The sequence below is a fragment of the Micrasema longulum genome, unplaced genomic scaffold (genome assembly GCF_059751315.1).
Source record: "Micrasema longulum isolate JH-2025_06_02 unplaced genomic scaffold, ASM5975131v1 h1tg000982l, whole genome shotgun sequence".
Classification (NCBI taxonomy): domain Eukaryota; kingdom Metazoa; phylum Arthropoda; class Insecta; order Trichoptera; family Brachycentridae; genus Micrasema; species Micrasema longulum.
The window spans coordinates 455,567-477,951 of record NW_028278172.1 but is presented as its reverse complement, the minus strand read 5'-3'; the positions used below and the strand labels follow the sequence as shown (position 1 = coordinate 477,951).

Here is a 22,385-nt window from a genome sequence, read left to right as displayed (position 1 = left end):
ATCATTTCATGACCATTTTATCATCACATTCATGTGCTGTCAGTAGTTTCAATCAAGATTATGACGATGGGCAAATTAACCCGCATAAGTTGAGCCTCTGGGTTGTCAATTTTGCCCAAACGAAAAATGTGTTAGGGTTGTCACTTTCTAATTTTCATAATTAATATAAATTAAATGAAAACTATTATGAAGGTTTTACTATTATTAGGTAGTTTAGATTAAAAAAAGTATTATCATTGTTGTGGATAATTTAATTTAATTATTTTTATAGTATCTGAAGCATATATTATTTTTTTCATTGTGCACAATTTGTTTATATTTGATCAATTACATTATATCTGGAGTAAACCAGTTAGCATCCACCCTCAAACGATATATTTTCACTTTCGTGGCTATGTGCAATATAAATAAATTAAAAATGCTTCTTCTCTGTTGAAATACCGTTTTAATACAGATCAAACTCTCTTAATTGCATGTTAATTGAACGTTTGATGTTAAAATCAATTTAACCAAAGAATATTAGTCCAATTAATATACCGCCATTTTACCTTGTGGTAGGTAGAGAAAATGGAACCAACACTCCATAGACTGAAGGCCCAAGGAAATGGAAACAAAATGGCCGTCTCAGTTTCCCAAACTTTTGACGTTTAGAAACTTCGAATAAAAAGTTGTGGATGCAGAAAAAATGTAGCTAGTTTCAGCCCTATTAACATACGCATAAGAGCATCTAGGCGTAAAAATGTTGTCACTATAAAAAAACAATTTACTTATTATATCCATCTGTCTTACTATCTTCGTGAGTGTACGTATCGAGGTGCCAAAAGAGTCAGATTTGAATAAAAAATAAAATCAAAATTTGCAAAATTCCTCGGTAGATAAATACAGACGGAAATCAAGCATTCCGTCTATGCACGAACGTATCGAGACGTCAAAGGAGCCAGATTTTTAATCGCTCTGTAGATAAATACAGACGATCGCAAAGCATACCGTCTTAATAATTGTTAAAAGTCATATTCAAGCGAGCATCTTTTGCTTGAATTGGGATTTATTGGAATTTATAATCGCTTTGAAGTGACCGTGGACTAAATTTCCGACGTTATTTATTGGTGTGATTCGATCATATGACGTCGAAATGACAAGTCGGTAGTACATACCGAGGCAGATACAGATAGTACAGAAGTATGATATTTTGTCCCAATTTAATATCTTTAATATTTTATTTCATTTGCTATGTTATATATTTATAGATCGAAGTGAATCTGTAAAATGAAGTTTTTTTTCTAAATTCTGATCTAAATTCTAAAAGCTTACTGGAAAAACATAATTTAAAACCTTAAATACGCTGCACTCGCTTTACCGATGCAGTACCCTATGCACAATTGGGTTCGGAAAAAAGAATGATGCTGATTTTTTGATCCATCATCATAATCGAATATTTTTTAACTTGTTATCACAATAAAATATTTTTAACCTGTTATTATTTTTGATTATTGTTTTTTATTAATTTTAATCGAAATTTTTAACCTGTTATTTACAATCAAATATTTTTACTTGTAAGCATTGTAAAATATTTTTAACCTGCTATTATTTTCGATTTTATTTTGTCTTATTTTAATCGAATATATTTAACCCGTTTTTACAATCGAATATTTTTAACTTCTTAGCATAGTAAACTATTTTTAACCTGTTATTTTTTTCGAATATTTTTTATGTTTTACTATTATCGAATATTGTAACTTGTAAGCATAGTAAAATATTTTTAACTTGTTTTTATTTTCGATATTTTTTGTTTCATTTCAATTAAATATTTTTAACCTGTTATTACAATCGAATATTTTAACTTGTAAACACAGTTGATATTTTTAATCTGTTATTATTTTAGAATATTTTTTATGTTTTATAATAATCGAACATTTTTAACTCGTTAGCATTGTAAAATATTTTTAACCTGTTATTATTAAAGAATTAAAGCGAAGTATGGAATTGGAAATAAAATGATCATGAAAGTAGGTTGAATGCTGTCGAAATGCGATCCCTCAGGCAAATGTGTGGTAAAACGATGTATGATAGGTGCACAAATGTCGAGAACCGTGAAGTGTGTAAAGCTGAGACATGAATTATCGACAGAATAAAGAAAGGGGCGCTGCGTCGGTTAGGACATGCAGAGCGAATGGACAGCGAAAAAACGGCTAAAAGGATCTACGATGCAAATGTTGATGGATGCAGAAAACGAGGAAGATCGAGAAAGACATGGCACGATCGAGTCCATCATATACTCGAAGATGGCCATGTCAAAAGTAGGAATAATCGGCGTGCGTGCACGAGAAGATGTATGAATGTAGAAAAAGCGAGGTCTGTATGCCAAGATAGAGTGTTATGGCGTTCTGGTGGCTTCTAAAAACAATTTCAAGGCTTTTAAAAAGTTTTGTAATCATTTCGGCGAATTGATCATGTCCAATCAATTTAATCCCAGTCAGTGAAGAATTCACTTCCCTCTCTTCTCAATCCAATGAAGTACATATCATGTACTTCTGGATTACTTTCTTTCAGCACAAAGATGCTAAGGCTACCAGATTTCAGAGAGCTCCTTCGGGCAGCTTTTCTCGTTTGACAACGAGCAAATTTTCCGTGTATGTGGGCACCGCCAAGGAGACTTATGTCCTCAGATGCGGCGTGCGGTATGTGGTGGGTAAGCTGTTATGGCGTTCTATCCGCTCTGCCTATTCCTACGGGAAAACGGCGTGATGGTTTATTTGTTTGTTTATTAACGAATATATTTTTTTGTTTTATAATAATCTAATATTTTTAACGTGTTATTATAATCGAATATTTTTTAATCGTTTTTTTTTTCATTAATTCAGAATATTTTCCCTATTGTTCATATCCGGAATGAAGATATTCGATGAAAATCACTCACCGACAGTGGTAAGCAGCATATTGTCCAACAGGAGCGCGATGGCCACTATGGCCAGGACCAGCTTGCGGCTCTCGCGCCATCTCTGCAGCCGCTCGCCAACTGCCATGCCTGCAAGGGTACAAACAGTGACGTCAACTTCTGTTAAGAACAATGGCATTGTGGAGGTCATAACCACCAAGCCGTTAAGTTGGCTGGGCCGAACACCGCTCTGGCTCGCAACGCGTAACCCGACGGCGTTCAGCCCTGCCAACTTTACGGCTTGATGGTGGTGACCTTTACAGTGTTATGACGAGATTGGACTGGATTCACACGTGGTCGTCATTCAAATACAAATTATTTATTCACAAAGTAACATAGCAAATAACAAAGGATTTAAGACGTTAAATTGGAACTTTATATCAAACCAAGAACCCTCGAGCAATGGTTCGGCATTATTAAGGTATAATACTCTCTAATAGCAAGAGTATTTGCCTCTTAAACATAGTTTCACTAATTTGAAAGGTGTCGATCTCCAAAGTGATAATGTTCAGCTGCTTGACTGCTCTTCCAGAGGCAGGTTGGTTCTGGAAACCGGGAGGTAAAACAGTCTGTGCTGACGCTGTCGGAGATAGCCATCAGGAACATTAAAATTGATACTCCCTAAAATGGCCGAGTTACCGATGAAACCCCTAAACAGTCTGAAAAAATGGGTCAGTGTAGACCCATCCCTTCTAAGTTGCAAACGATCGGTCCCAAGCATACCCGAGAGGGACCCAGTGGGATAGAGCCACGGATAACTACCATACTCCTTCATGTAGAGATACCCTCTCCAACATGAGGGAGTATCTCGCTTCGTGCGGACTCCATATCACCGATGCACTCTCAAGCCTCGAGCGAACCAACGAGTTGTACAAAATTCTGAGTGTGTGTAAAGTGGCCACTTAAACCAGCCATTGACAGGTCATAAGCCCAGTAGATGCCTAGACTTCTACATTACCTTCTCTTAAATGTTCTTCATCTCTGTTGTAAAATGTTGATATAAACATTTCTGCTCCCAACTTTTTTTTACTCATTAGATTGGAGATTTTAATGTCTGCGAACACGCACAGCGCAAAGATCTACATTTCTCTCAACACCGCACGTAAATCGGTTAAGCCGTTTAGGAGGAGTTTGGTGACATCACACGTACAGAGGAATTATATATATAAATATTATTTTAGAGAATACCCTGGTTCGCAAAATACCTTTATTGTGTCATAAGTCACAATACTGCCGTAATTTGATATATGACATTTATGGTCATAAAACTTCATTATTGAAGGCGTAAAACTTGGAAAGGCGTAAACTAAACCGCATTTTATGGCCAAATAGAATGTGCGGAAGAAAAACCATTAAAAAATAATAAAATCATAGATGATGTGAATTATGTATTATAAAATATTAATACTCAATAATATTTTGAGTTTGTCCAAATTTTTGTATACGAGGACTGGATTTAGTTCCTTGGGGAGCTGTTAACATTAACATATTACAACAGAGATGAAGAACGTTTTAAATAAGGTAATAATATAGAAGTCTAGGCCTCTACGGGGCTTATGACCATATTTCCGTGTATACTTACTTTTTAATTTTATTAAAATTGTTTTTATAATGACTATTTTTTTTTTTTTTTTTGGACAAAATAATTTTATTGTATTTAATATATTTATATTTAACATATTAAAACAGAGATGAAGAACATTTTAAAGAAGGCAATATTGAAGTCTAGGCATCTACAGGGCTTATGACCTGTCATTGACTGGTTTAAGTGGCCACTTTACACACTGTGTAACATTCACCATTTCGCCCATGTTTGAACATCATTTCATTTCTTCCATTTGTTGATTTTAGTGAAGTTTAAGAGCTGAAACCTTTATTGTTGTGAAGAGATTCATCTGACTGAATTATTTCCCATACTAGGCAGCGCCTGAAAACAATTTTCCAATTTTTAAACTTCTTCTTGGACCAGTTGGTTTTTATTACAATATTTGAGTTTGTCCAAATGTTTGCAGACAAAAGACTGGATTTCACCCCCCCGGGAGTCATTAAGATTAACAAATTACAACAGGGATGGAGAATAAAATTGTTTTCAGGCGTTGCCTGGTATGTGAAATGATTCAGTCAGATGAATCTCTTCACAACAATAAAGGTTTCAGCTATTTAACTTCACTAAAATCAACAAATGGAAGAAATGAAGAAATAAGGATGTTCAAACTTAGGCAAAATGGTGAATGTTACACAGTGTGTAAAGTGGCCACTTAAACCAGCCAATGACAGGTCATAATGTATGTTTCTTTTTTACTTTTTTGCAGTTTAAAAAAAAAAAAAACTAATTTGTTTAGTTTGAATTATTTAGTAGAATTATATAGTTATATTTCATATTGTATATTACATAATCACTGCTGTGATTATTTCTGTAAAACTTTTTATTGTAAAAGGTTCTTTGAACCGTTGATATATAAATAAATAAATAAATAAGCCCTGTAGATGCCTAGACTTCCATATTCCCTTTTCTAAGGTATTCTCTATCCCTGTTGCGATTTTTTAATCTTAATGACTCCCGGGAGGGTGAAATCCAGTCTTTTGTCTGCAAAGATTTGGACAAACTCAAATATTGTAATAAATACACACCTGTCTTACCATTCTTTCGTCTGCCATTCGTTCTACGTGACCAAACCCATTCAGAGACTCTTTCCTAATCTTATCAATTAATATCGTTTAATTAAAAACGCAATTGAGAAACTATCATTTAGCATTAGCGTATTCATTCAAAGGAAAACATTTGAGTGGTTATTTTGTATGGCGGTTTGAAGTTATGTTGAGCTCAAAGGATCGGAAACTGTGTCTCGTAGTGAGTTCAAAGTTCATTTAAGTTGGTCCAGAGCACGACGGCCCGAAACGCATATTTTACTAACGATATTTCAAGTATGTTTTTTAAAATTTGTTTTTAATTCATATTACCGCAAAACCGTCCAGTTTTACCCTGGATGGATATTTCGCCCAAAAGTTTTTTTCTTCTTTAAATGTGGTCGTTTTTCCTTGATTGCATCATTCAACCAATTGATCCAATAATTTTATTTATTAAAATTTTTATTCCAGTAAAATGGCTATAAAGTGCAGAGCCAATTCTACCATATAAAAATATAAACATGAACATAAATATAAATATAAACAAAAATATAATTTTCGGAATCTCTCAGTTCAGTCATATCACTCCACTACTTCGGGAATTACACTGGCTACGTTTTCCACAGAGGGTCGAATATAAACTCTGTTGGCTTATGTATAAGTCACTGCACAACTCGGCTCCGGAATATCTAAGGGAACTATGCATTCCAGATGAACTAGCTGACAGGCGTCTCACGCTTAGATCAGCTACGTCTACGGCGCGGCGAGAGGAAAAGTTATTATACCTCTACGCAAACAGCGCACTAAATTTGGTGAACGCGCATTTGCGGTCGCAGGCCCTATGGCATGGAATGCTCTCCCAGCAGAGGTGCGAGGCTGTGGAAGTGAAGTGATGTTTCGGAAAAAACTTAAAACCCACTTGTTCTCTAAATCATTTGAATAAATCCGTAGCACGTGACAACAAAATAAATTATTTTAATTAAATTACAAATTTAAAAGCTTGAATTAAATTAACTTAACAATAGAATCACCATGTAAAGCGCCCTTGAGGTATTTTATTACGAAAATGGCGCTATATAAGTTATCCATAATTAATTAATTAATTAATTAATAACAATAAACATAAATATAACAATAAACATAAATATAAACATAAAATAAAATTTTGTATTGCAGCACTTATGGTGGTCTTAGCATATCGCGCCATCGCTTGAACAACGGTGATTGGATCCACTCTGCAGTGGCTTGGAGAATTTCGTTATTAGACTTTTTTAGGCGTTCCCATAGGCTCCAGGCTCTTTGGCGAAGCAGGGCAGCGAAGGTGTTCATCGTCCAGCTGTAAACATTTCAGAGGCACTGCAGTACCAAGGCATCTGAATAATTGTCGGTATGAGTTGTTATACGTGATCCTTAATTTATTCCACGCTCCTTGCGTATAGTTGTTCCAAAGTTCCGCTGTATACATGGACGTCAAATACGAAGTAAATATGATTTTCTTCACTTCGTTACTGCATTGAAAGAAGCGTCTCGCTAGCATAGAGGCCCTGACATTGATGGCTCTTCTCTGTCTCTCTATGTCCTGATCGTCTTTACAATTATCAGTCAGTATGTGCCCTAGATATTTGACTTTCGCAGTTACCGTTAAACTGTTGTTGTCTAGGAGTACATGTGGTGATGGGTGCACGAACTCAGAAAGTGACGTCTTGTGTTTAAATATAAGTACGGCAGATTTTTTTGCATTGTATATCATATTGTGGTCAATTGCATATTTTTCGCAAATATTGAGCAACAATCTCATACTATTAATAGATGGAGTCAATAATACCATATCATCTGCACAACTAATATTGTTAGCGCAGATAATACTTTCCTGTGATTGTGGATCCTTTTTCAAGATAATCGATGAGCAATATTCCGAGTGCATCCCAAAATACAGTGGCCATAGCCTTGCCGGCCGATTTCACTGCCTTTCCACCAGCTTCCACCCATTGTTTCGATTGATTTTTGGTTTCAGGTGTATAGTGGTGCACCCACGTTTCATCGACAGTTATTAATCGACGCCAAAAATCAACAGGATTACGCTTTACCATGTCCAAACACCGCTGCGAAGTGGTCTCTCGAACTCGTTTTTGTTCAACACTGAGCAAACGCGGCACCCATCTCGCCGATAGCTTTTTCATATGCAAATGTTCATGCAAAATGTTGAACACACGTTCATATGAGATGTTTACCATTTCAACAATCTCACGCAACTTCACTCGGCGATCATTCATAACTATATCGAGGATTTTCTTGATATTTTCTTCAGTAACCACCTCTTTTGGCCTTCCTGTTGATGGTATTGTTGCAGTGCTCGTTCGGCCGCGTTTAAATTCAGCAATCCAATATTTGAGCATGTAATCTGACGGAGCAGACTCACCGTAATGTTTATCGAGCTTTTTTTTGTCTTTTTGCCGTTTTCCCTTTCAAATAATAGTGTTTAATCACTGCACGAAATTCGCTGTTTTCCATTTTTAAGAAACACAAAGGTTGTTTACTTGTTTACAACAAATAAACTAATCGATGAATTTGGGTGACATTTCAACAGCTGCCATTTGACAGATCGCAATTTGGAATTTTTTTTTTTGTGTTTGTGCTGCCATTCAGCGCTAGGTAGCTTCATTATCAATCCGCCCTCGTATGTAATAACTGCAAAAATATAAAGTCTGAAAGGTGCACAAAATACCTGGGAGTAATCATTGACTGATAACTTAAATGGACTAATCACCTTGAAGTAATTGTTGATAAACTAAGATATTTAACCTATGTATTCAAACGACTAAGTATTTACGCCCAGCTAAATACTATTAAAATGGTTTATTATGCACTTGTACAGTCATCGCTTTCCTATGGAATAATTGGATGGGGGGGAGCTTACAACAACCATATTAAACCATTAGAAACTGTTCAAAAATTTATATTAAAAATAATTCTTAACAAAAATCGCACTTTTCCCTCTTTCCAATTGTTCCAAGAAGCTAAACTTTTAGACCTAAGACAAATATATTGTTTTCAATGTTTAAATTATATATTTAAGAACCAAAATTTATTTACAAGTAATCCGCCCTCGTATATCAGCATAAGAATAATTACCTCTCTCTAGTCCGAGCATCCACGCTACTTTTCGAAGCGAGCGATGTTGGACTGATTCAATGTGATTTATGCGATTGACATAAAATGGACACCAGACCACTATTCTAGAAGAGGGCGAACAGTCAAACAATTAAGATTTTTGATTGTACGAACATTAGTAAAATCAGAGGATATTATGTTAATAAAGCCGAGTGATTTCAGTGATTTATTTACTTTATTATCTATATGCTCGTTGTATGTCAGTTTATAGTCCAAAACGACTCCTTAATCTCTGATGGACTTAACTACATCAATTTTTCTATTTGGTACTCGAAGGAAATCGGTTGTTTCCGCTTTAATTTCACAAACAGAAGTGTTTTCTTCGTGAGAGTGTTATTAAAAATAAACGATTGATTCCTTTTGTAAAGAGCCTTGTTTATATCTCTCAAATATATTTTCATTGTGCGGGCGAAATTCAATCAAAAATGTGATTTGATATTAATGTTTATGGTTTCTCTATCAGAAGCATATCAAAGACACATTTTTTATCACTGACTGCTTCGACGCCAGACTCAATTATGAACGCTATCTTCATCTGTATATATCGAGACGGTATACTTAACTTCTGTACTGTCTGTATCTTACCCCGGTGCGTTCTACCTGCTTGTCATATCGACATCATGATCGAAACAAACCACTGAACGACCGCAAAAATTATTCCGCGTTCCTTACGTCACTAACATAAAAAATAGTTTATTTAATAGCTCATTCATATTTTAAATGGGCTTCTGTGATAGAAAGTGCTCACTTCAAGGCGATTATACACTCCAATTAATCCCGATTCAAGCAAAAAAAGATCGCTTAAATATGATTTTTATATGACTTTTAACAATTGCTAAAACGATATGCTTAACGATCGTCTGCATTTATCTACTGATGTAGTACTGAGCGATAACAAAGCCGGCTCTCGATACGTTCTCTCAGAAAGATGGAAAAATAAAATAAATAATTATTTTTTTCACAGTGGTAACTTTCTAACGCCTAGATACTCTTATATGTTAATACGACAGAACCTAGCGACATTATTTTTTGCATCTAGGCGTTCGTTTAATTAAACTGTCAGGTGTGTCGGAATTTTATTCGACTTCAAAATTTACTTATTTCTCTCTCATATTGTTAAAAGGCTTTTAAGAAAAAAGCAACAACCCCAAAACAATTGAAAATATTAAATAAATCATAATTAAAGGAAAAATTGCTGGGTGAAACAAAATTTTTGACACTTTGATACAACTGAAATGGTTCAAAATTAGACAGCGGAGAGACTATCACTCCCTCTCACTTCTGCTCAATGTACTTCATAGTCCTAACGCTCCTATATACCTGCGTTAACGCTTATCGGTTCATGGTTTATCTCTTCATTCTATTTCTGAAGGCACTCTCTTAATACCCATCCACAATTCCTCTTTCTTCTCTAACTCGTATAGTGTCCATGCGGCTCCACTGTGGAATCATCTCCCATCCACCATCAGAGATGTTACTACATTATCTCTGTTTAAATCACGCCTGAAGAAACATGTCCTCACTCTTCCTTAATCCCTCCTCCTTTCCTTTCTCCTATTTTTTCCCTTTTCCCATTGAGTAATAGTTTTGATTTAAGGTAATTTATAAACAAATACGTTTAGTCCTATTTTTATATACTTGTATCTTTAGTACAATATTTGAGTTTGTCCAAATGTTTGTAGACGAAAGACTGGATTTCACCCCCTTAGGAGTCATTAAGATTAACAAATTACAACAATATAGTATGTGAAATAATTCAGTCAGACGAATTTCTTCGCAACAATAAGGTTTCAACTCTTCATTTATTTTATTTTATTTAACTTTTTGTACATAACGTTATTTGTACATTGGCGGGCTTATTGCCAAATGGCATTTTTTTCCAACCAACCAATAACCAACAACTTTAACTTCACTAAAATCAACAGATGGAGGAATTTCAGAAATATGTATTTTCAAAACACAGGCAAAATGGTGAATGTTACACAGTGTGTAAAGTGGCCACTTAAACCAGCCAATGACAGGTCTTAAGCCCTGTAAATGCCTAGACTTCCATATTCCCTTATTTAAGGTATTCTCCATCCCTGTTGTAATTTGTTAATCGTATCTTTAGCTTTTTAATCTTTATTTTCTATTGAATATGTTCTGTAACTTGAATTATAAAAATGAAACTTTTATTTTATTGGTTGGTTGGAAGAAATTGTCATTTGGCAATAAGCCCGCCAATGTACAATTATTTGTAGAATTATTTATTTATTTATTATATATACGGCCTAAGCCAATTACAACAGTCACATGAAGAAATGCAAGAAACTGAACAAAAAGAACATAAAACTATTTAGCAAAGACAAACAAGGGCAAAACAATAATTGTATACAATATATTTAAAAAAAAAACGAAAGACCTAAGACTTCGAGCTAAACCATGCCAATCCAACTTCATCCCACACTGTTTAGTCGCGAAGAGATCTACGAAAAGCCGGAAGATCTATCCCAAAGAATTCCAAGTCGTGTGATGAATTGACTAATCTACACATTCTGGACATTGGGGCATAAAAACCAAAGTTGCTCTTAGAAGATTTTATAAATAGCAGATTTTGACTTCTGGTGACACGGTTGGGAACATGAAAAGAAATTGATCGCAACAGAGATGGGACATCACTTAAGTATTTTGAAAATGCATATAAGGTCCATCTCATTTCTGCGTCTCTCCGATGAAGACAGATTGAGAGATTGCTCTATTTCAAAATAGGAATAATTACCCCTTTGTAATCCGAGCGACCATGCCACTTTTCTTAGAAAACGGTGTTGGACAGACTCGACATGGTCAACGTGAGTCCTGTAGAATGGAGACCAAATAGGAGAAGCGTATTCTAGATGGGGCGGAACTAGTGAGCAATAAAGAGTTTTTATGGTATTAATATTTTTGAAGTCCGCCGTCACTCTATTGATAAAACCGAGAAGTTTGATTATGTACAAAAAGTTAAATAAATAAATAGATAAACGAACCGAGGGGTTCTAGACCCGTCGGTATAAACCGATGTACTTGCATCAAAACTTGATGGTGGGGTTTGGCCGAAACAAGAAAAGAAGCCGAAACTCTGTTTGAAAAGGTTTCGGCTGAAAATCTAGTTTCGGTCGGACCAGAATTTATTTTCTGTTATTTGAAAATCGAGTAAATCCTTTATTTTACTGAAAAGCATCCCTGCTACAAACCCAACTCTCCCTTATGGGTAGGGTGCGTACCGCTTCGTTGGTCAAATGCGTTTTTATCTCATTTTCGTAGGGGTCTGTGGAAGGGGTGCTGAAATTACAATTTTACTCCATTTTCATATCATATTTTTAAAAAAAGAGTTTCTGAATTTTTTATAAGAATTTTTACAAAGTTACCATGAGGAATTTTCCCTCGCGGTTCAGCCCTAAAATACTTTGAACAATAAATATTTACGTTGTAATTTTTATTATGGATAACTTATAAAGCGCCATTTTCGTAATACAATACCCCAAAGGCTCTTTGCATAGTGATTCTATAAATAAATAAATTCAATTGAATCTTTTAAATTTTTAATTTCATTAAAACAACATATTTTGTTATTTAATTTTTTCAAATTATTTAAAGAACAAGTGGGTTTTAAGTTTTTTCCAAAACATCACTTCACTTTCACAGCCTCGGACCTCTGCTGGGAGAGCATTCCATGCCGTAGGGCCCGCGACCGCAAATGCGCGTTCGCCGAATTTAGTGCGCTGTTTGCGTAGAGGTATAATAACTTTTTCTCTCGCCGTAGACGTGGCTGATCTAAGCGTGCGACACCTGTCAGCTAGTTCATATGTAGCTCAAACACAAAAAAACTATCGACGTGCTTAAAAAGATGCTAAGCATTTGATCGATCACAATGAACATGCTTAAGTTATCGCAGTCATAAGTCAACGCGTCTGTAATCTCTAAGTCAACGTTCGTGTCGGTTTGTTTTTTGTTTTCCTCGTAAATAAATACAGTTCACTGGCGAAAAATTGGCGTTTGCTATAAAAAATAATACAATATATTTCATTTGTAAAATAGTAAGGAGTATCTAATACACAAAAGTGAAAATTTAATGACAATTACTATGGCGGCTGCTTGTCTTGACATTTGGCTCGCTAACCGTCGGCTAAATGCAATGAATAGCGTGATAAATAATAAATAAATAAATAAAAATAGCAGTTTTGGAATATTTGACATATTTACACCGGTGAAATTCATATATGTGATTGCGCAGCAGGATTATTCGTCGCGAAACGTAGATATTTTTACATTTATTATTAGGTGTTCGCGGATGTTGCATTGTGATTGCGAATACGATAAACAACCATGGCGAGATATTGTTATCACGTCGCTTATTGGCCCGTCGATAGTTATTTGTGATTGAGATACTGGAACGCACAGTTGCCTCGGATATTCCAGAGCAGAGTTGCACAGTGACTTATACGTGAGCCGCTGTCGGCTCTGTAGTTTGTATTCCACCCTGTGTGGAAAACGTAGCCAGTGTAATTCCTGAAGTAGTGGAGTGATATGACTGAACTTAGAAAATAAGTCTCGCTGCGACATTCAATACAGACTGTAGGCGAGCCATTTTGTTAATTGGTAGACCTGTGCTTCGATTATGAACGCTATCTTCACCTGTATAATATATCGAGACGTTACTTCTGTACTATCTGTATCTTACCTCGGTATGTTCTACCAGCTTGCCATATCGACATCATGATCGAAACAAGCCAATGAATGACCGCAAACAATTATTCCGCGTTCTTTACGTCATTAACATATAAAATAGTTCTTATTTTAATTTTAAATAGGTGATTATAAACTCCAATAAATCCTAATGCAAGCAAAAAATGCTCGCTTGAACATGAATTTTGCATGACTTTTGGAAATCACCTAGACGGTACGCTTAGCGATCGTCTGTATGTATCTACCGATCTGTACCGATCGACTACAAAGCCGGATCCCATAACGTCTCGATACATACACTCGGAAAGATAGTATAACAGATGAAAAAAATATAAGAAATAAATTATTTTTTTAGAGTGGTAACTTTCTGACGCATATAATCTGTGTCTGACGCCTAGATACTTTTATTTGTTAATAGGAGTGAACCTAGCGACATTATTTCCACATCTAGGCGTTCGTTTTATTTAAGTGACAGTTATGTCGTAATTCAATTCGACTTCAAAACTTACTTATTACTCTCTCATATTTTAAATAGGCTTTTTAGAAAACAAAGTACCAACCTCAAAACGATTAAAATTTTTAATAAATCATAATTAAAGGAAAAATTGCTCGGTGGAACAAAATTTTTGTCACTTTTAATGCGTAGATAAACGTATCGAGGGGTTCTAGACTCGTCGGTATAAAATAATGTACTTACATCAAAACTTGATGGTGGGGGTATCGATACTATACCTTTGTAGTCGGTCGGGAGACTTTTATCTTCAACTATGACGTCATACTGAAGCTGTGTCATTTTAGAGCGTAGATATGTGTACCGTGACGTTCGCTTCCCCTTGATTCATATCGATCTACCTACCCAAAACTTGAAGAGGGGGGGTCGGTAGTATATCTTTATAATCGCTAGAGGGAATTTATCTTCAACTATACCGTCAAGGTGAAGGTATGACGTCTTTATTATAATTGAGGCCCTGCGTAGATACCATTACAATAATCGACTCTAGACACTACAAAGGCATTTAATAATTGACGGGCGGCATCAACCGGCAAATTTTGGCGTATGCATTTAATTTGTCTCAGCTGGTAGAAGCATGAACTTATCGTTCTACTAATTCGAGCGTCAAGAGAAAGGAGAATAAGTGTTTTGCAGGCGTTATACAGGCGGCATTTGGTTTTCACTGAGTAAATATCCGATCTCCTTTTTAACAAAAAATCAATCGGAACATTTTCAGGGCGCGGAAAACGGAAATACGAGACCTCTATTTGTCGATTTCAGCTAGGCATAATCAGTCCGACGTGCAGTTGTATTTTTCGCACGGCATCTGCGAGAGAGTTAAAGAAAAACTGTACTCAAATACCTGTTTATCGAAGTCGAATGGTTCATAAGTCGAATGGTTCGTAAGTCGAATGTGTCGTAAGTCGAATGGGTCGTAATTCTACGACTCCCCGTACCTGGTTCCAAATATAATCGGACAAAAAGACCCCGCAGAAAGAGGATTTATTTTTAAAGCCACGATTGACTTTATTCCCTGAAGATGAAAGATCATTTATTCTTTAACGATCTTATACAGGCTTATTTGAAAACAATATTATTTTTAGTATGTCTAAATCCTTGAAGACAAGGTTGGATTTCCCTACCAAAGGGTTATTAAGATTGAAATTTATTACAACCGAGAGGAAAAACTTTTCTGAGAGGGGAATCGAATCTTGATTATGCAGATATATGTACGTTAGACAGATGCTGATTCTGAACTGCTTGATAAATTGGAACGATTGCAGAATCTTCGCAAATTTGACCAATAACCGAATACCGCACGCAACTACACTGGCTCAGTATCAGGCATAGAAGAAACATGCACATTCTATCACTTCTTCACAATATTTTGAATAATCCCACTTCGCCTGTTTATCTGAGAGAGCTCATCCAACCTCTATCACAACACGGACTATCGCTTCATTCTAGTAACGAGAAAACCCTTTTAATACACCTTCACCGCTCTAATTTTCTTGCCTTCTCTTTCACGGTAGTAGCTGCTCGAAAGTGGAATAATTAATAATAACCCTTGTACAAGCATTACTACTACCCATTCTAGATTACGCTGATGTTTCCATGACAGATTTAAGCTGTGAGCAACTCGATAAACTTGAACGACTTCAGAATACATGCATAAGGTACATTTTTGGTCTTAGGAAATATGACCACATTTCTGATTATCGTAGGCAACTGAAATGGCTCAAAATTAGACAGCGGAGAGACTATCACTCCCTCTCAGTTCTGTTCAATGCACTTCATAGTCCTAACGCTCCCATATACCTGCGTGAAAAATTTCAACGCTTATCAGTTCATGGTTTACCTCTTCGTTCTAATTCTCAAGGCACTCTCTTAATACCCATCCACAATTCCTCTTTCTTCTCTAACTCATATTGTGTCCATGCGGCTCCACTGTGGAATCATCTCCCATCCACCATCAAAGATGTTACTACATTATCTCTGTTAAAATCACGTCTGAAGAAACATCTCCTTTCTCTTCCTTAATATAGGTTTCAGCTCTTTAACTTCACAAACATCAACAGATGAAAGAATGGAAGGAATATAGATGTTTAAATATAGGCAGAATGGTAAATGTTACACAGTGTGTAAAGTGGCCACTTAAACCAGCCATTGACAGGTCATAAGCCCTGTATTTATTTTTATTTGACACTTTATATACATATACAATAAATATACATATAAGGGCGGGCATATTGCCTTAAGGCAATTTCTTCCTACCTACCCAAATCGTTCAGTTTGAGAAAATTATAAATACATGGACATATTGAATCTTACAATTTTATACAAATATTAAAAGCAAAGATTAACAAAAATAAATATATGTATAAAAAAAATAACACTTTACTATGAAGAGAGGAGAGGGGATGGGAAGGAAAGAAGAAGGATAAAGGAACAATTTAAATATTTAGATAGTGACATTTCAATCTTGACTTAAATGTAAATAAAGAAGGGGCGTCTCTAACATTAGTGGGTAGATTATTCCACAATCGAGCGGCTACTACTGTGAAAGAGGAGGCAAAAAAATTAGAGCGATGACAGGGTATTAAAAGGGTTCTCTCGTTACTAGAACGAAGAGATAGTCCGTGTTGTGGAAGAGGTTGGATGAGCTCTCTCAGATAAACAGGCGAAGTGGGATTATTTAAAATATTGTGAAGAAGTGATAGAATGTGAATGTTTCTTCTATGCCTGATGCTGAGCCAGTGTAGTTGCGTGCGATACTCGGTTATGTGGTCAAATTTGCGAAGATTAAAGATATAACGAATACAAATATTCTGCAATCGTTCTAACTTATCAAGCAATTCAGAGTTAGCATCTGGATAACATACATCCGCGTAGTCAAGGAGTGGAAGAAGAAAGCTCTGGACTAATGTTTGCTTAACATTAATTGGCAAGAAATTCTGTAATCTTTTAAGTGAGTGCAAACTGCTATAAAGTTTACGACTAACTTCGTTAACCTGATCGTAGATGCCCAGTCTTCTATATTACCTTCCCTTAAATGTTCTTCATCTCTGTTGTAATATGTTAATATAAACAGCTCCCCAGGGAGTTTAATCCAGTCCTTGTCTACAAAAATTTGGACAAACTCAAAATATTGTTGACTTATATATAACTTTTTTCCGAATTTTGAAATGAAAGGTGTCTAAAAAGTTGCCTTTTGGATTACTCGGAATGCAAAAAATATTTGATGCAACTTTTGGCCAAAGCCTGAAATTTTCGAAAAAGTCGACATTTTGCGCTAAATTGAATGTCATTTTGTATTTAAGTAAGAAAATCGGTCCAATTAAATTTGTTAATGTGCATTAAACTTTATTAAATAAGCGTCTAAGGGCGTGAGTCGCACATTGTTTTGTAATAAATGTGTAGCATTATTTTAATAAGCCATTGTTTTCGTCAATATTAGCCAGGCGCTCAACGGAATCAGTTCCGCGGAGTGTAAACTTTTTTCGTTTCGGTAGTTTTGAAACGTGTTCGAATTTGAAATGTGATTTAGTTATATCTTTAATAACAAAAAATAATTTTATCAATATTTGGGTATATAGATAATTTAAAAAATATTCAGATTAATAAACTTTAACCTTCGATTGAGGGCCAAAGTAGTGTGGAATGTTTTTTTAATAATTTATACGTTCAATGTGATCCAAAATGTAACTTTTTAGACCCCTTTCAATTTGATGTTTAAAAAAAAAAAAACTTCATTTTATAAAGTACTAGCAGACCCAACAGACGTTGACCTTCCCGAACGTTGGCTTGCCTGCTATTAGCTTGGAAAAAAACTTTTCATCGATAAGTAGGTACTTGTTTGTGATTAAATTCCAAAACTCAAAATCGTTAATGTTTTATTGAATTTAAGTAGGTACCTTGGTACTTGTTTATGGTTGAATTCCAAAACGTTAAATAAATATTTTTTTTAAATATGGCATTCTTTTTGCAAACGTCAAACTCCGGTCTACTCACCAACGAGGGGTGTGCTTATTTAGGAATATGATTTTACAAAATGTATTTAATTTAATATTATTTTAGTATTACCCAAAATCTAGTAAAAATTCATAAATGGGTAGAAATTATAAGGAATTTAAGGAAAGAATCTGATTGAGATTCACAAAAAATACATGCTATTTGTAAACATTCAAAAACAAACTTTTTTATGCACAAAATAACAACATCTTGCCATTTTTTTGTAAATGCATTGTCCTCAAATGCAACCCTGGTAGATCGATGAATAAAACATTTATGCTCCTAACTTATTTTTTACATATTAGACTGAAGATTTTAATACCTACGAACACGCGCAGCGTAAAGATCTACATTTCTCTGAAAACCGCACGTAAATTGGTTAAGCCGTTTAGGAGGAGTTTGGTGACATCACACGTGAATTGAACAGGAATTTTGCGTCTCATAAAACGAAATAATACGGACCAAAATGGACACCAAGTCGTTGGAACAATAGGCATACTCCCCCAGTAACTACACACGTGCGTTTCGAGAAATTATCAAGCGGCCAGTGGGCCACATGGCGACGGTATCTACCTACTGTCTACAAAAGCTTCTCTTCGGACATCTATCGAGTTGGGTTGAACAGTGTTTGATTTATTAAGTTTTTTATTGCTTACTTCTTGGCATGAACACTTGACCAATTTACTACTATGCTCTATTTTTTATAAATTTATTGATATCATTTTAACTTTGCTGGAATTCCACTCATCCATGCGCTTTGTAGCTGCACGATGATTGGTTATCTAGCTTTCATATATCAACTTTAAAATACCAAAATTTTGGAAATGGGGTCTAGAATTCCAATCGTCTATGCGCTTAGTAGCTGCAAGACGTGTTGTAATCTTACTCCTTTTTATTATTCATATATATTTTTTTAAATATCATTAATACACTAAATTTATTTGTCAATTTTTAAAATGTGTAAATGGGACTAAATTTTTAACAGTCTGCGCTCTGTAGCTGCAAGACGTCCTGTAATCTAGCTCCTATCTGTTATAATTTTTTATTGGCCTTAATTGAAAACGAGGAACTAGAATCCCAACCGTCCAAGACGTACTGGGATATTTATTAATTGTACAGCGCCCTTGAGGTGATTTTCACCAAAATGGCGCTATATAAATTATCCAACTATATATATGTACAAAGGATATATATATAAAGATATAATGTGTTAAATAAATCCAAGTGATATTAACAAAATCGAGATTTCGCTGTCCCGTTTTCCGCACCCCAAAATTGATCAGATTTTTTTTTAGAAAGAGTTATCAGTACAAAATATTCTGTATTGGTGCATTTTACATTTTTCAAAATTATTTATCATTTTTGTATATAAATACCGTGCGTCGAAGATGGCAGATACTGTGCGCTTTCATGGGTTTTGGGATGGCACTATATCCCATGAGAAAAATTGATTAGAAAATCAAAACGATAAAGACACGTCAATGGTAAATATCTATATTTATATATATATATCATTCCTCTGAACGTGTGATATCACTGAACTTCTTCTAAACGGCTTAACCGATTTACGTGCGGTTTTCAGAGAAACATAGATCTTTGCACTGTGCGTGTTAAAAAAAGTTGGTTTTTGAATATTTACAAAAAGCATTTGTTTTTTGAGGATCTCAATCAGATTCTTTCCTTAAATTCCTTATAATTACTACCCATTTATTTCTTTATACTGGATTTTTGGTAATACGAAATCAATATTTAATTATTTATTTGACGGACTTGTGCAGTCCATTCTAACGATGGTAAATACAATTTCCTATAATAAATACAGTCAATAATAAAATAAAATACAACTAAATAAAATGGTCTATCATAGTGAATTTTTAAAACTATGAAGACTTATAAAAAACCAAAAAAGTCCAGATCTTGTCTCGAGTTTACAATACGACACAATCGGGACATTGGCGCATGCGAGCCTTAGTTTGTGCTGTGTTGATCGAGGAACAGCACATTATTATTTTGCAACCGACCAACCATATTAAATTAAATACATTAAAAAAAAATCGTATTCCTACATAAGTAAACCCCTCTGTTGGTGAGAAGACCGGTTTGACATTTGCAAAAAGAATGCCAAATTTGAAAAAATATTTATTTTATGTTTTGGAATTCGACCATAAACAAGTACCTAGGAACCCACTTGAATTCAAAATTTGAATATTAATTATTTTTAGTTTTGGAATTTAATTACAAACAAGTATCTAGGTACTTACTTATCAATGAAAAGTCTTTTGCCAACGTTCGGACAGGACAACGTCTGTCGGGTCCGCTAGTAGTGTGTAAAAATAATTGCTATAGTGCCATAATCGGGGGAGAAAATACGGGAATACGTTTCTATGGAAAAAAGACATACGGCGCTTCCTTTTAATCCACCCGGACACAGTTAAAAAATATAGATAATCTAAAAATTATTTTCAGGCGTTGCCTGTGATATAATTAAGCCACATCAATAAAGGTTTCAGTTCTTTTACTTCATAAAAGGCAACCGGTAGAAAAGTTGAGGAAATGTGGGTGTTTGAAAATTGGTGGAATGGTGAATGTTACACTGTGTTCAAAGTATTTAATAAACAAGCCAATAGCAGGTCATACGCCCTGTAAACACCTAGACTTCCATATTCCTTTATAAAAAAAATTCCGCGTCTCTGTCGTATGTAATACTTAACGTCAAAGATTACTTATTCACTCCCTAGACGGTGAAATTCTTTGTCTGCAAACATTTGGACAAACTCAAAATACCGCTGATCAAACGCACTGGTATAAAAATAACAAGAATGAAATAATTCAGTCAGATAAATTTCACCCAGATCAATAAAGGTTGTAAGTAATACTTAACGTTTGAGATTACTCATTTACTTCTTAGGGGGTAAAATTCTTTGTCTGCAAACATTTGGACAAATTAAAAATACCGTTGATCAAACTCACTGGTATTAAAGTTAACAGTAGGTCAGATAAATTTCACCCACATCAATAAAGGTTTCTGCTCGTTTACATCGCAAAACAAGTGCAAACGTTAAATAAAGATGGATGTACAAACATAGCTGGAATGGCGGATGTGAAAGTGGTCACATAAACCAGCCAAAGACGGGCCATAAGCCCTGTAAACGCCTAGACTTTCGTATTCCCTATCAATTTTTTCCCTCTCCTTTGCAATTAATCTCAGAATTTATAATCAAAAATATTTTGTGTGTGTCAATTGTTTTTAGATAAGAACTGGATTCAACCCCCTTAAGAGTTGATTATAAATATTAAGTATTTTCAAGCGTTGCCTAGCATGTAAGTAAAATAATTATATCAGAATGTCACCCGCATCAATAAAGGTTTCAGCTTAGTTACTTCACAAAGATAAAAAGATGGATGCATTGAAGGAATATAGATGTTCAAACGTAGACAGAATGGTGAATGTTAGACGATGTGTAAACTGGCTACTTAAACCACTACTACTTGTTGTAATATATTAATATTTATAATCAAATTCTTCTTTACGCATAAATATACTTAATTTTATGTGAATGTTACACGGAGCATAAAGCGGTCGCTCTACACGACCTCTGAAAATGATGAGAAATTCGTTCAGCCGAATATTAGTAGTAAAAATATGTCCCCTACACGTTGGCTAGATAAAATGACAGATTTACCTTGAAAATGATGTTGGCAGGTGTATTCTTCGGCACGAAGGACGGGGTTCGCGGTGTTCTGAGCGCTTGGAGGCGCTCTTCTAGACTGAGGATCCACACGCTCGCTCTAGTAATGCGCGACCTGTTCGCGACAATCGAATACGTCGATCAATTTCGAGAACCAGTTATTGCGTCGAATGCAAATGTATTTGTAATATTATTCGGCCTAGAAAAAATGAGAAAATTAAAAGTTTTATAAAATATATTTAAACCATCATAATTTCAGTGGTGCATTGAGCCCTTGATAAACCAAATGCAGCGTTTACGTGAACGTAGGATGATTAACATTACGCTTCAGTTGCAAGTCCAGGAACAATGAAATATTGCAGTTCAAACAACCTTTTAAGTCAATATTTTATTTCAACCCTGTCAGGATCAAACCGGGGATCTGAATAATGATAGGTGAGCGCATCAACCACTATGCAACGAAGCAAACTCATCTCCACTCGATTATTTGAGATTTTTACCCGAGGGCAGCCATCGAGTCAAAAACACTTGTCCGGGGTTTTGGTGCTTTTTCACACACAGAACTGTAATTTGCATCCGGCAGGACCCAGATAAATTATATTTGAAAGATGGATACGACCCTTGTGTGTGGAAACGAGTTATGGGTTCGGAAAAACAAGGCTGCATGCTGTCGAATTACCATATTTCGGGCGAACGCGTGATAAAACTTTACAAACTGTGGTAGATAGAGACGATAGAATGCCATATCACCCTG

The 22,385-nt window shown here is 35.2% G+C and overlaps 1 protein-coding gene across 1 annotated transcript in view; it reads right to left on the bottom strand.

Annotated features, from left to right (window-relative positions):
* Nucleotides 1–21,739, bottom strand: part of Vmat (Vesicular monoamine transporter) — a 35,644-nt gene extending 13,905 nt beyond the window's left edge. Inside the window, exons 1-2 of the mRNA XM_088232402.1 lie at nt 21,626–21,739; nt 2,918–3,025 (exon numbers count right to left, since the gene is read on the bottom strand). Coding sequence (XP_088088528.1) covers nt 2,918–3,023 — 106 coding nt within the window. The 5' untranslated portion in view covers nt 3,024–3,025; nt 21,626–21,739. The remainder of the gene's footprint in view (nt 1–2,917; nt 3,026–21,625) is intronic.
* Between the last annotated feature and the right edge of the window lie 646 nt (nt 21,740–22,385).